At 38.4% G+C, this 15,428-nt stretch overlaps 1 protein-coding gene across 1 annotated transcript in view; it reads right to left on the reverse strand.

The window, feature by feature from the left end:
• Nucleotides 1-15,428, reverse strand: part of LOC107551777 (sodium-coupled neutral amino acid transporter 3-like) — a 46,823-nt gene that overhangs the window by 20,166 nt on the left and 11,229 nt on the right. The window contains exons 2-5 of the mRNA XM_016233503.1: nucleotides 4,342-4,528; nucleotides 3,181-3,213; nucleotides 2,899-2,986; nucleotides 2,669-2,784 (exon numbers count right to left, since the gene is read on the reverse strand). Coding sequence (XP_016088989.1) covers nucleotides 2,669-2,784; nucleotides 2,899-2,986; nucleotides 3,181-3,213; nucleotides 4,342-4,439 — 335 coding nt within the window. The 5' untranslated portion in view covers nucleotides 4,440-4,528. The remainder of the gene's footprint in view (nucleotides 1-2,668; nucleotides 2,785-2,898; nucleotides 2,987-3,180; nucleotides 3,214-4,341; nucleotides 4,529-15,428) is intronic.

Here is a 15,428-nt window from a genome sequence, read left to right on the forward strand (position 1 = left end):
TAGAAGAATACAAATAAATGTTATTATACTAGCATACAGTACATCATATCCTGAGACTCCACAATGATATCCTCATAGCAAGGTCTAAGAAACTCCCATAAACCTTAAGAATTCATTCCCAAGAGCCGCACTGCTATTGAAAGGAACATTAGCTGCATTATTAAATTGAGTCTGGGACTGATTTATGAGTAGCCCGAAGCCACAATCAGCACTGGAGAAACACTGTTCTCATATCAGACAGGTACCACACGTAAAGAATCGGGAGTATGGAGAGTTCAAGTGTGCCAAACATCGCAGAACCCCAGTCACACCAAACAGCTCAAATCCAAAGCCCTCTCAGAAAGGAAAATAAAAAAATCCTCTGTACATTGCTCAACCCAGATTAAAAGGCCTGACTGGTTTTCATAAAGCATGTACAACCTAATCTTCAAGATCACAGCAGAGAGCCCATGTTAAGTAGCACAGACCTTTAGATCATACCTACAGTAGATGACATACTCTTTGTTAACGAAACTAATACAGTGCGTCTGGTGTGAATGCAGAGCTCCCGTGCAAAGTGAGTGTCCTGGTACAGCCCGCTCAGCGAAGGTCAGTCAGGAAACAAATCTCTCTAGCAATCTGACTTTTCTAATAAAAGCTGCTTTACTAGAGGATTAATACAGCGGGAACTCCAGTTCACAGAATGGGAATTGACATAGATCATGACAACTAACAAACTGTAGGGAAGCTGTGACATTGTGATAAATTTTAATTGAAAAAAGTACTTCTTTCTTTCTTTCTTTCTTTCAAAAAAATGTCTTACTGACCACAAATTTTAGAATGGTAGTGTACATTGAGTCAAATATAGGGACCAGAATTGTTGTGCAAGATAAAGTAAGTACTTCACAATTGGATTCATTAATATAATCAATTATACTGCATGATGACATATTAATATAATAAAATAACAGCATGATGACAATTGAATTAGCTTATTAATACACACTACAATAAACTCATTAGGATACATATTCAGCAAGAACAACAATGGCTTTAATTCTCAATAAAATATCAGATCTGCAGTAAAAAACATGATCAATTCTGGCTCTAATTAGGGCTGTACGATTAATCGAAATCGAATCGAAACCGCGATTTAAGACGGTGCGATTTGCTAATCGCAAAGCCTGCGATATGGACGCGATATTACTCTGTTCCAGAGCATATGCATGCTGCCATCCTTGAGTTGCAGTCTTACTTGCCCTGGGCAAGAGTGAGCGCACCTCCGTTCTCCCCAATCAGCACTGCTCTAGCCAACTGCGCAAACACCCACCATTACAAAAAAAATAATAATAAAAACAGAAAGCGGGACAGGAGAGAGACAGAGTGGGATTATGGCGTCTACTGGGTAAGATCGATAGTTAGGCAAATTAAAACTAAAGAAAAACGTATGCAATTTAAGCTTCGAAATGACAGACAATGAACAAAAAAGGTAATTTGCAAGAGTTCTGTCACAGCGCATATCAAAAGCTCCCTTATCGGTTCTGTTTTCAGTACTGGAGCATAAAAGATACATTCTTAGATGTTTTTGTTAGTATTTTCGCAATGAATGAATGGCGGATGGTGCGGCGCACTGTTTTGTTTACTACACACAGACTAAAGCGCGGCTGACGCTTGCGGTGTTTTCAGCTTCTGTCATCTCACTATATGATGATATGAACACGAATGTCATCTCCAGCTGCTCTGAGAGTCACTTCATTAGCATTTTACCGTTTCATTTGAGAAATCTACCGTCATATCACATACACAGCAGCTGCAAGTTCTTCACGCCAACCCGTCAAAATAAAAGTTTAGTTTAACGTTAAGAAACTGTCAGAATATATTACTATTTAGCAGTCTTAAGAATCAATGATACTACTGCTTATAAATATTAATAAATCTTTATTTTTAAAGGAATAATCACATCTGTTTTCTTTTTAATTTTAACAGTAAACCTCTGTTGTGCAGCACTTTGTTTGCCAAAAAATAAAAGGGTTTAATTTTCATTTGATTAGGATAAGTTAAATTAATGTTTTATGCCTTCATCTGATTACCAGAAAAATTAAGAACATTTTATAGGGCCCTATTATTGTTTAAAAAAGGACCCATACAAAAAAAGTATAGGTTTAAAATACAGGCATGTGGCTTAATTTCTTTTTATTAATTCACCATTTGTAAACTGATGTTTACTGTTCATTTTTTAGAAATATCAATAGCATTTGTATTAAAACTATATTCACTGAATGTCATCAAAAAATCGAGAATCGAATCGAGACATCTGAATCGATACCCAGCCCTAGTTTAATGGAAACTATAAGAATTTCTGTGATGGCTTCTATTGTTTTTTTCAGCAGGGTAATGATACCCATACTGTGCTGCACATTATTGACAATATTGAGCTGAAGCTTGACTTTGCAAATTTAAAATCGCAAATCAAATCGCAATCGCAATATCTGTCAAAAAAATTGCAATTTGATATTTTCCCCCAAATCACACATCCCTAGCTCTAATGTTTCCCCACAAAGTGGTTTATGATGGTATCAAACGCACAATGAATTGATTAATTCTAGCTCAAAGTGAACTATCTATTCTCCATAAAGGCATTTCCCTTACAAACTGAATGTATAGAGTTTAACCTAAATCTGTAACTTACATAAAGAGGACAATGCCCGTGTTGGCCATTGCATACGCTAATCCCAAAATTCCACTTCCCATGATGGCGTTTCCCAAGTTGAAGACGGACATCCCAAAAGAAGTCTTTCCCTCAAACTAAAAAGAACAACAGAGCAGTTAGTCCACACATTCACATTTGAAAAATATGATCTTGTCTGGCACATGTTCACAAAATTCCATACATGAAATCTTACCAAAAGCTCAACTTACATCCGTGAAGCGAGGAGTTTTCTTGTCATCTGCATTGGACAGGAACTCCGAGCTTTCTGCCAGGTTTGCCTCTGCATTACCTGGAGTTCTGTCAGTAATAAAGACGCACATAACACCCATGAGAGATTGCCTGGCAAAGCACTGTCAAAGGAAACTTACTAAAGGGCTAACATCACCAAAACACTGATTTAGTGTGGGTGCTTTATTTACAGGTGCATGATGTGCAGCTGCAGAAAAAAAACTGTATTGTTTGCAAATGATTCCGCTCTGTGTATAACATACCTGGCATTTTCAGTGCTATTTGGTACAAGTTCCCTACAGAGCAGTGTAGGAGCCGCATCCACGAAAGCACAAGAGACATATAACACACCCTTAGATAAACACTACTGAAGGCATGTGGCCACAATCAGGAGAAAGTGATGTCTAGTTGAGAAACATTTGATTTGCTTATGTGAAGGCGAGTGGTTCTTCTACATGCAGGGTGATTTTGTTTTGCATATAAAAGAACATACAGGTGTTTCTTCAACTAAAGCCACTTTTAAATCTTGCAGAGAAAAAAAATAATTACTTTAAAGGAAACTTTTTGCATTCTCACTAATATGTTTTTTTCCTACTAGCAACATGCCTCAGAGTAGCATTCAGTTATTTTTTTCTAAAGCAAAACATTATGCATTTTGCAACATTTTAAATGAAATTGCCTTTGTCTTGTTAAGGCTAAATTCATAGCCAGCATTCTATGTATTTTATCTTAATTAAATATATAATTTTCACAAAATAGAAGTTGAAAATGTATGTCACTCAATGTGTAGATCATCAGTTTTAAACAGTTAATAACAATTTTGTGGTTATTTTCATATTAAAACATTGATTGCCTGGGTCTGAGAAAAGGGTAAAACAATCAAATCATTATATTATAGGCATTTGTATTTTTATGTGACCTAAAGAACAAATATAACCTAAAGAACAAAGTTAGACTAAAAATCTATTGTTGCCACATAAAAAGTTCCTGTAGTTGAAGAAACACCCATAAGCATTCATTTGCACAAAAACATCTACACAATCACAGACACATTGGAGCTGTGAACACAGTTATGAGAGCATAACATCAGTGCTACTGAATGTGCCCAGTGATGACTGAACTGTGCTGTTCGGTGACATTTAGGACTGTGATGACAGACAGGCTTCACCTTATTAAGATGATATGACTGGAAGCTTTAATGCTAGCTGGAAGATACTGCAAAAACACACACTAATGTTCACACAGACTGTACATATGCTCTAACAAAAGCTTAAGGCGCCCCTACGATAGACTGAATGATGGATTGAATGATAAAGCTTATACCAACTGAAACTGTATTACTAAATCTCCACACATTGGATGACTGACAATAAACCATCCTTAACCAGACAGACATTATATAGCACCCTTGAGCGAATACTTACCGAGCTGCATCTTCTGACTGGCTTTTTATTGCAGTTGTCTCCTCCCCAGCTTCGTGCCCCTTTCCATTGGGGATAGTGTTCATCTCGGCGGGCTCCATGCTTTCAGAGCGATTATTCTCGGTCTTCAAGTGTGCGTGTGTGTGAGAGGAAGGTGTATAGAGAAACTTTGTGTCGGTCCCTTGTTTCCCTATAAGAAAAGCATGCAAAAACCAGTACATATTAATCCCAGCTTGTTTAAAGGAGACATGGTGTGTTTCTCTGTGTAAAATGGAGCAGTGAAGGTATGTATTATGTAAGGCCTTGAAAGAAGCTTTCTGAAATTTGTCAGAAGACGACAGTCTGCATGAAGTGGAATTTGCATATTTTCTTCAATATTATGACGTATATTCTAGTGAAACGGCTTGTCAAACGAGAAAAAATGGGGGGGCAGCACTTGATTTTGTGAATAGATTAGATCATAGGGTTACAGGGGCGTTTGATTTTTTAAAAACGAATGATGCCAGGGATTAATTATTTATAATAAACACTGCAATATTCCATTTTAAAATAATATTTGTTAATTCTGATGTCACACTGACTTTAAGCTCAAGCACGAGTTGCATTCTCCAGTGTTTCCCACAGACTTTACACTCTATTTGTGGCGGCATATATGCAAACTCATTCTCTACCAGCAGGAGGCGCTTGTAGAGCGGTAGATATAGAGGTTTCCCCAGTAACACAGTAGCCCCTCACTGCAGAACACAAGATCCAGGGGGCGGGGTTGGATCCACATCTAGGGGGTGGAGATTGGTAGGTTTAGGGGTGGAGATGGGTGAGTTCAGGGATCAGGGGGTGGAGATGGGTAGGTTTTGGTATATGTAAGGTGGGAGGAGTTTGATCTGGACCCAACAACGCCCCCTGGATCCTGTGTTCTGCAGTGAGGACCATCTCCAGTAGCGGCTGTACACAAAGCAGCCCTTCGCTCACAAACGCTGCTTTGTCAGCCATTACATGCAAGATGAAACAAAAATGGCATCCAAAATTTTCTGAAGACAGTCGGATTCCTTCAGAAATACAGTGATATAAAAACACCCACACCGTATTTCGATTTTGAAATGCAGTGAAAAGCAGTGCTCAGTTTATTCAACGAAGTCAAAGCCTTTTGGAAAATCTATTTGTGGCAGTCAGTTTTGATATTGTGACGGGCCGCCACAAATAAATAAATGTATGGGAAACACTGATTCTCAACGTTGCCACAAGAGGTGATATAGCATGCATTAATGTGATCTGCATTTTCTCTATGGTTAGTTTTCATGTGAACTACTCTTGGAGAATATAATTTTTCTATAATTTTTCTTAGAATTAAAACAGTTTTCTTAGAATTTTTCTAATTTGAAATTAATTTGAAACAGAACTGTAATTCAAATTTGACTAAAAGGAAGGAGACTTACATCTACACCGAATGCTAGCAGTGTGACACAACAAAATACAAAGCACCTTCATTACTTGTGACGCGTAGGACAATGGATTTGCAATGATCGCTTTGATTCCTTGTGTCTGGTGTAGACACTGTGTTACAATGAACAAAAAAATTCATATAACTGCAATAAGTATCATTTTTAACAACAGAAAAAAGAAGGTTCATCAAGACAAACTTTGAATGATGGCCTGAAAGTTTTAAATAAATTTTAAAAAATTACTTTCCTTTACAGGTCTTAGAGACAGACAGAAGACTTTGGCTCTCAGTATTTCTCTCATGTGTTTCTTCCTTCTTGCATGACAAAACAGCTCCATCAAACCTCTGCCACTGCCAAATTAACGTTGCAAAACAGCCTGTAACCTTTTGCTCCGATACCGTCCAACTGAATAAGTCGTCACTTTCTTGACTCAACTGAGAGGTGTTGTTCTCGCTTTCCTCCTTTCACTATATGGCTCATGATGTCTCTATAGCTGTTTTTGTGGTCTCTTCCTGCCTTCATTGCATGACTCCCTGTGGCTTCTTATGATGGACCTGTTGGAGTGCTGAGTCCTGAAAGCACAAGCTGACATGATCTCCAGGCTCCCATTTGGCCCCCTGGTATTCCCAATCCTGGTCTGAAAGGACGAAGCCTTAATATCACATTAGCTACAAAGCATAAACAGAAGTAGGGGGAAAGAGGAGGGGAGGGAACCTACACTCCAAACCAGCGTGCCCATTGAGGAAGCCAGCAGAACCAGCTATGACCAGCTTAGAACTAGTTCTGGCCCTCTTTGTTCATTCGTCTCGCTTTTATTTTTTTTACTGCTTTCTTCCAAGTCCTTTGCTTTTAATTAGGAGAGGCTTAACATAACAGCCATGTTCTCTTCATGTTTGAAACTCTGGGCTGGCATAACCTCAAGTTCCCTCTCCGTCTAGCTCCTTTTCTGTCTTCTACCCCCTCGCTTTTCCCCACTACTACTAAACTTGAATTAATAATCAACCAGAAAATGAATCGGTGTGAACTCTGAGAAGATAAACTCTGGATAATCCGTCGAGATGCCACGTTACTCGGTTTGCTGTGCAGTCACGCCAAGAGCAATGTGGTTGGGCAGCTAAGCACGGTACACAATTGGGCATGCTGTGTGGTTTCCTGGGAACAGGGTTGGAGGAACAGAAGGGTGATTGTGCCAAGCGTCATTATACCAGTGGGGCCTCCTCGGCTCAAACTCGCCAGGGCACTCGAAGGGCTGAAAAGGTAATTCATTGGGCTCCCTAATTCGAAAAAAACATTGAACCAGGAAGCAGACCTATGATGGGAGCAGATGTCTGTGCCAAGATGCTGAATGGAGAACCAGCCTGTCCTTCATGCACTCCGCTAATCAGACAGACACTGGCCTGACCGTAACAAATATATGGTTACACGTGATTGGCCGGAGGAGTTCAAGGCTTTGGGCGGAGTCAATTGAGCAAACCGTAACAGGTCCCATTGTCGCATATTCAGACACATAATAGCCACTGCATTCACTTTGCACCGGAACATGCGACAACTTTCAACCGGGTCTGAAAAACACGAACAGAATTTGTTTTCATTCTACTCTGATGTCTGGCAACTACTAAACACACTGGGGAAGAAACAGCATTGCCAACTGGGTCAAGTTTCTTGAATAATGAGAAGTTTATTCACAGATTAAATACTCAACGCAGCCTGCTTTCAATTGCTCATCTAGACTAAACCCGCTAGAACAGGCGCACACTTCCGAAGAGTCATAATATCGCCTCCCTACTGATGTAACAATGTCCCACATTCTCAAAAAGAGGCTGGGACATGCTAATCTGTACTCATTATGTCTGCATGACATGAAGCAGTCACATGCAAAAAAGCATGAATGCTGCATTTGTTGTGGCATGATGTGGTGTTGTCAGGAGCTGATTTAGCTCTGTGTCTGTGAAAAGCACTTATTAGAAGTGCTGCAACGACACATCAATGTTCATTAACAGCCTACGAATGTATTTAAAGTGTCCATAAATTACTATTATTAAAACTGTTTCATCCCTCTCTGTCATGGGATTAAACAGCAGCGAAAACTTGAGTGCAAAAGAGGAAGAAATCGAATGGATTAGAGCAAGAGGTGGAAAGAAAGTGATTAAAGGGATAGTTCATCCAAAAAATAAAAATTACCCCATAATTTACTCACTCTCAAGCCATCCTGGGTGCATATGACTTTCTTCCTTTAGACGATTACAATTGGAGTTATATTTAAAAATGTCTGGGCTCTTCCAAGCTTTATAATGGCAGTGAATGGGTGATATTCGATAGTCCAATAGAAGTCCAATAAACTGTGCCCATCCATTATAAAAAACACCAAAACACCGGTCAATTAGAAATACAAAATGAGGATTTGTAAAGAAAAAAGTCAGAGGATTTCAATATAAGCCAAGAGAAGACTGGTTTTCTTTTACTAAAGTAAGGAAACTTGCCTCCTTTGCTCCTGTAAACAAATCTTGGTTCTCACGAGACTAGCATATTCTCACTGGACCTTACACTACGCCTACCTTCTATGTCATCCGCTGGAACGTGACTATCTCATGAACGCGTGTACAACAGTTAGCGGAGGCTAGAGATTACGGTTTATAAAGTTTTAAATATGGTTATTTTTCTTACAAAAAGGATTTTTTTATATATTGTCAATGGACAATGGTAATTATATAAAAACGCAATATTAATTAAACAGACTATACATTTCATCTTATTATTTACATAGCAACGCATCATGCAGGCACAATAGCGCTGTATGACAGATGTATCACTTTTATTTAGATTTTCCTTTTTTATTCAAAATATCCACTACATTTTTCAGTACACCACATTCAGTAAAACCACTTTGTAAGACTTTGAATGTTAAAGTGCAAATTAGCACCTGACCACTCCTGTGGGTTTGCTATTGTTACAATTAAAAATTGTAGAAGGGTAAAAACATGCCAGGCAGACACTGGTATAATGTAAGCAACACAGCTACAACATATAAAATTGATAATGAGTGTGTTAGATTTATAAGTGTGTGAATAATCAAGCACTGACAATAATCAGTCTTATTGGCAGCACAGAGGGGCCCCCAAATATAATTCTGCTTAGGGCCCCATAAAGGCTTGGGCCGGCCCTGGTTGCTAGAGTGTTCTCGGAGGTTGCTAGGTCGTTTCTAGGTGTTTGTTAGCGTGTTCTGGTAGGTTGCTAGGTGGTTGCAAAAAAAATTATAATAAAAAACCTACCCACAAGTCTCTATGATATTCTGGTCTCTAGATGTAGTGTCCCTTCTTTATTTGAAATATAAATCTTTTGTAACATTATAAATGTCTTTACTGTCAATTTTGATCAATTTAATAAGTCCTTAATAAAAGTATAATTTCTTTAAAGAAAAAAATTATTTTTGTTTTTATCATCTCTACAGCTTACCTTTCAATTAGAAAAGTATGTGGTGCATCTACTGTAAGTTTAATACTAATAACACAAGCAGTACATCTCTCCTGGGGACAGCTTGATTTTCTAGGGTGAAACAGTCCTAACATGATCCAAAAAATGTGAGAGAAATATCTCTTTGTCTCCAAATACCACAAAATCGTATTTACAAAAGTGAACTGAAAGACAAAATGAGATGAAGTGAGACAGAAAGAAAGATAAGAAAAAAAGAGGGGCAGACAAAAAAATCTTGCACCCCCGTAACACAGCTAGACCAGTGAGACAGCTGATGCAACTCCACGGCATCAGTGACGTGGGCAGAGCTGCATCAGGACGTCACTCGATTCAGGGGTTTACACAGCACTGGAATGTTTGCCCTCAGCTTTCAGATGTGCGTGAGCTGTGTACGTGGTTTGGTGTCCTGCTCTTAAATGATGCCTGCTGTGTGATTGCTTACAGACATACCAGCTGCGTGTATCTGGCATATATACTCACACACCTCTGCTCTTCAATTCGTTAAACCTACACTGTAATATCCAGGCTAATTTCTCAGTCAAAAGCTCCAGGTCTTTAATTAACTGATAAAGGATTTGGAACTGCTGCGAACAGCCCTCTGTCCTCCCTACCATCTGGATTATAATCTCAGATTAACTGTATTCTGTCATATTCACTCTATTCCAAGAAAAATTAATCAGGTTATTACTAAAACAACATAATGGGAGACTTGTTTTAGCTTTATGTAGTAGGGAAATTTAAGTGGCTCTTCCCTTGCAGAAAGACAGTAACAAAACAAAAATCACAAAACAAATCTACATTAAAAAAATACTCACTCTTATTTTAAACACAAATGACCTTCTTCAGCAGAAAAACACAAAAGTAGAAATTTTGCAGAATGTCCAAGCAGAACTTTTTTATATAATGCATGGGAACTATTATTGTCGAGGTCCCAAAATGACAAAAAGCATCATAAAAAGTAATCTGTACACCTCATTAATACACAAAAGTGAATGAGAGATGCAGTTGAAGTGCATATAATGCACATGTTTTTGTGATTTTTGTAGCCTGACTGCCTCAATTCACTTCACATTCTATGGAAAAGAACAGCAAATCCTGTGTGATTCCACTGAAGAAATAAAGTCATACGGGTTCAGAATGACATGAGATTGAGTAAATGATGACAGAATTTTCATTTCGAGAAAATTATTCCTTTAATATCTGTAGGTTGGTATAATCATATTTTCCCTCCACAAGAAAAATGGAGGGGATTAAACAGACTAAGAGATTGACAATGACATTTCTCTCCTATTTTAGAATTGCAGCTAATACAGCGATGTTTTAAATGAGTCATACTCCACAAATACAATCCAACACACATTCACACAAGTGCACAATCTGTTAGATTTTTCAAAGCCGTCACACAGGGGCTAAACTGGATTAAAACTGCATCACATGCCCACCTCACTGCAGCATAAACATCCAGAGTCTTCATTTGGCATAAAAAATAGCACAGAACATTCACACTCAGTCATGTGACAAGCAGAGATGTATAACGCTAGCATCACACCGTTCATCCTGTGATGTGAAGAGCAGACATTCTGTCAAGGCTAATGCTGAAGTGTGTGGAAAACAGTCAGCTGTGCAGGGGACAGATCCATAAACAAGACATAAACAAGCGTGTCAAGTAAGAAAATATATTTTCTGACTGCCATAATAAAAACATTTCTTTGTATTCCAATGCAAAATTCTGTTGACCGTTTAAGTAACTGCTGTTTAACATAAGTGAAGGCTAGTTGATTCTTTTAAAAGACCTGTTCACACCAAGAACAATAACGATAATGATAACTATAAAGTTTAAATAATCATTCAAATTCTATGAGAATACTGGCATTCTCACCAAAACTATGACAATACAGAGGAACGATATTGTTGGGTTCACTTTCAGAACAATTTTTTTCCAGCTGACAAACACTAAAAACACTGACAGTCCATCCTGCTTTAAAAGGGTCATGAACGGAGAAATCAAAAATCTTTTGACATATAAGAAGTCATTGTACTATAAAAGTCCTTTAGTTGTTAGTTGCCAGCCCTGTAAGTTTCAGAACTCTAAACTTTCTTGTTAGTCTAAAAACAGCTTATATTGAAGCCTGCCAAAACAGCAGGTTGTGGAATGTGCCACTTCATGACGTAATAGTGTGGTTAAACCCAGCCATCAACACCTGCTTCTACAACACTGCCCGTTTAGCCCCGCCCACCGATTCATGCATGAAGTGTAAATAACGTGAGAGGCAAACGCAGGTCTATGCAGAAATCAAATGATAAAGATGCTCAGAAGACAACAAGACGCTGTGCTGTGTCAAGTTGTGGGGAAAAAACAGTCTTTGCATCGCCTTCCTTCTGATCCCAACATTGGAAAGAGTGGATGAACTTTCTTTTAAATGAAGTTCCAGACTGCGTAAGAACTTGGTCCTTCGTTCACTTCATTTCACCACAGTTTCGTTTACAAACAGGCACAATTCAGAAAGATTGAAACTAAAAGACGATGCTGTGCCGACTATATTGGATCCGACAGTAACGTTGCATCACACAAGTGTGATTAACTGTTTTTATTACGTGGTCACTATTGCTTTGTCTGTTATTACAGATAGTTTGATATGTAAGCTACTGAGTATTTATGCTTTTTGAACTTAATTCACAGCAGTGCCCATCTATGAAGGATGTAGGCTGTCAAAACATACACAACTGTTAGCCAATCATAGCAGTGGCCGTTTACTTCCGGAGTCTACAATCCATTCAAACAGAGCGTTCCAAAGAGAGTTCCAATGATAATCTTGATAACATTATAAGTGGACCTCAGAGAACAGTACAAAATAATAAAAAAGGCAGTTCATGACCCCTTTAAAGAGATGGAGAATTTAAAGCGGCTGCAAAAGTGCAGCACAGGGTTATAATAAACAGAATGTTATTGTGTGTTGGTGATCATTCTTGGTGTAAAAATAAAATATCGCAATGTCAGTTCTTTCAAATATCAAGCAGCCCTAGTTCATAACAGCTGTCACAAAGACTCGGGGCAGGCCCTCACAAGTCTACAAGTGTACACCAATCTACATGGGATGATGCTGATATCAAATGGAAAACATCAAAGTGAAAACATCAGAGCTACTCAAGTGTCCTTTGTTATCCGTTGCTCTTATGCTGATCACAGTCTAGTGCTCGTCTTCATATGTACTGCACTTCACTCCTCTTTTTCTCTTCATCTGGAGAGGATTTGAGGACTCAGTGATTAATGAGATCTGTCTGATGGAGATTACTTCCAAATACACCAATTTAGACATCAACTGTCAACCCTTCGTCCCTCTTTTAATCTGACAAATAACATGAAAATGTTCACTGCCGTTCCAAAGTTTGGAGTCAGAACGATTTTTTTCTCTATGCTCTGTGCTCACCAAGACTGCATTTAATGAAAAGTACAGCAAAAACAGTAATATTGTGAAAAAATTACTACAGTTTAAAATAACTGTGCTCCATTTTAATATATTCTTAATTGTAATTTATTCCTGTAATGGGAAAGCTGAATTTTTAGCAGCCATTACTTCAGTCTACAGTGTCCTTCAGAAATCATTCAAATATGCCGATTTGCAAGAAACATTTTATTTTAAACATTTATATTACATGCTGTTTAATATTTATTTACCTATTTTGTGGAAACCTTGAAACATTTTTTTCAGGATTCTTTGATGAATAGAAAGTTACTATATACATATACACATTTCTGACCCCAAACTTTCGAAAGGTAGTGTATGTAAAACAAGTAATGATACACACTATAAAATGCTAGGTTATTATTTTTTTAACCCAAATGCTGGGTTCATCCTGTTGGGTCATTTTGTTGGGTTATTTTTTATATTTTTTACCCAGGTGCTGGGTAGTTTTTCTGTAACTCAGTTGCTGCGTCATTTTCACAGTCAATAAAAATGATGAACCCCCTCACATACCTACCCAGCGCTGGGTCAGTGTAACCGAAATTGTATTCCTATCAAATTATTACTGTACAAATAAGAAAATGTCTGTAGTCTCACATTTTTCCTTTTTTTTTTTTTTTTTAAATGTATGTCGCAGCTAACAACTGCTTGGAAGCTAGCCTACACTGGGTCTACACCCCACCTTGGAAGTTTCAACTCTCACCAAACGAATGTGCAACCAGGGCTGAAATACGACGTGACATCATTGTCTGTCATGTGTAACAATGTTTCCATCCGCTCCACTAATTACAACAGGAGTGCTACTGATCTACTGCTCTATTGTCGCAGCTATAGTCGCACTTTGCGTTTGACGCAAACTTAAACTCATCTGACAGACGAGATGGCACAAGGTGAAGCTATTTCTGATGTAACTTTTCAAAAATGAATATAAGATTGACATTTACTGAATGTTTTTGAGTATTTTATGATTACAAAATACTGACTAGCCATTGAATAAAAACATTGTATATGAACTGTTCTTGTCTGACAGACAGACAGACAGACAGACAAACAAAAAACAAATAAAAACAATAAAATAAATCAAAGTAACCTAGCATGTGTTCCGTCCAATATTTACCCAGCGCTAGATTGCCAAATAACCCAGAAATGGTTGTTTTTAACTCAGCATTTTTTTTAAGTGTACAGGCCATTCTGTTTGTAAATAAAGCAAGTGTACTGTAGAATAACAAATAATGCATGCAGGTGCATCTCCTATGGGAGGGGATGATCGTCACATGGAGGTACGTCACATGCTTCCAGCGCAGCTTCCCAGCAAGGAGATTGAGCAGATCTCATTCATCCCAGGCAAACTCTCTCGCTCTCATCTCAAAAAGAAGCTTCAGGCTCAGAATGAATCTGTCAGATCTTGAAGAGTTTTTTCATGTCGGCCTGTCACAGTGGAGGGCTTGGAGACGTCACAGGCATCAGGCACTGGCTATCATTATGAGCTTCGCCTGGCCTCTTTTTCCTCCCCTACTCTCCTTCACTCCCTCTTTCCACCCCCAATGCTTTCTGTGTCTCTTTCCCTGGAGGCAGCGTGGAGTGTGACTCATTGCAAATGTGATTTATTTATAGGCTTGTGCTCCACATCCTGCTCAGTCGGGGCTGCTCAGGTTCCCACACTGAGATGGCCACAGGTAGTGGAGTCAACAACACGCATGCACAAACCAAGCACAGGTAAAACACAGACTACTTACAAATAGACCTAAAATGGCTTGACTCACATAAAACACAGCGGGCACATGTGACAGGAAAACAATGCTATTCATCAACCTGTCTTTTATGTTCCATGACAGTGATTATGATCCTTTATGGAATTACATCTCTGCCGCATTTCTGCGTGCGAAAGATCATATTTTGAGCGCACAAAAGTGCGTTTTGCATGCGCGCGAACTGAGTTTTGTGGAGAAAATGTTTGTCTCGCAAAGAATAAAGTATTTAGAGCACACGAAAATCAATTTTGCATTTAAAATAAGTTTTTGGATTTGTGCAGACCTTCTTTTGCGCGTGCAATGTTTCACTAGCTTGCTCACATGATGCCCGCCCTCAGTGCTCTCTAAATGCCAACAGCTCGTTTGCTCAACACAACCCAGTGTTACAATATACCATAATTCCATAATGCCATGATGCCTTGACAACCAATCACAACATTCCTTGCATTACCTCGACAGCAGAAGAGGACAAATACAGTGCATGCATAATTATTATGCAAGTTGATATTCGGATCATATTTTTTTCCAAGCACATTTTACCAATTCCAAACTACATCAATCTTAATAACTACTATTAATCTTGCATTTAATCATTTATAATTCATATATAATTATTCATGAAGGCTGGAAGTGACAAATGTCTTATATTCAGGTGTGCATAACTAAGCAGATTTTCTTTTACAGATAAAATGAGCCAAAAAAGAGATTTAACTCAGACTGAAAGTCAAAAATTATTAAATGCCCGTGAAAAATATTCAAAACTAATACAATACTAGAAATTGCTAAGTTAATGCATAAACACTGGACAGCAAAATGCTCAGTGGGTCAGCAGGGTCAGTCAAAAACATGTGGAGAAGAAAAGATGCATGTTAACTGCAAAAGAATTAGGAATTAAGGTGAAGAATTGTGAAATCACCAGGAACCATTTAGTCTCCAGCGCCACCATTTTCCAGAACTGCAACCTA

Source organism: Sinocyclocheilus grahami, unplaced genomic scaffold (genome assembly GCF_001515645.1).
Source record: "Sinocyclocheilus grahami isolate Dianchi unplaced genomic scaffold, SAMN03320097.WGS_v1.1 scaffold433.1, whole genome shotgun sequence".
Classification (NCBI taxonomy): Eukaryota; Metazoa; Chordata; class Actinopteri; order Cypriniformes; family Cyprinidae; genus Sinocyclocheilus; species Sinocyclocheilus grahami.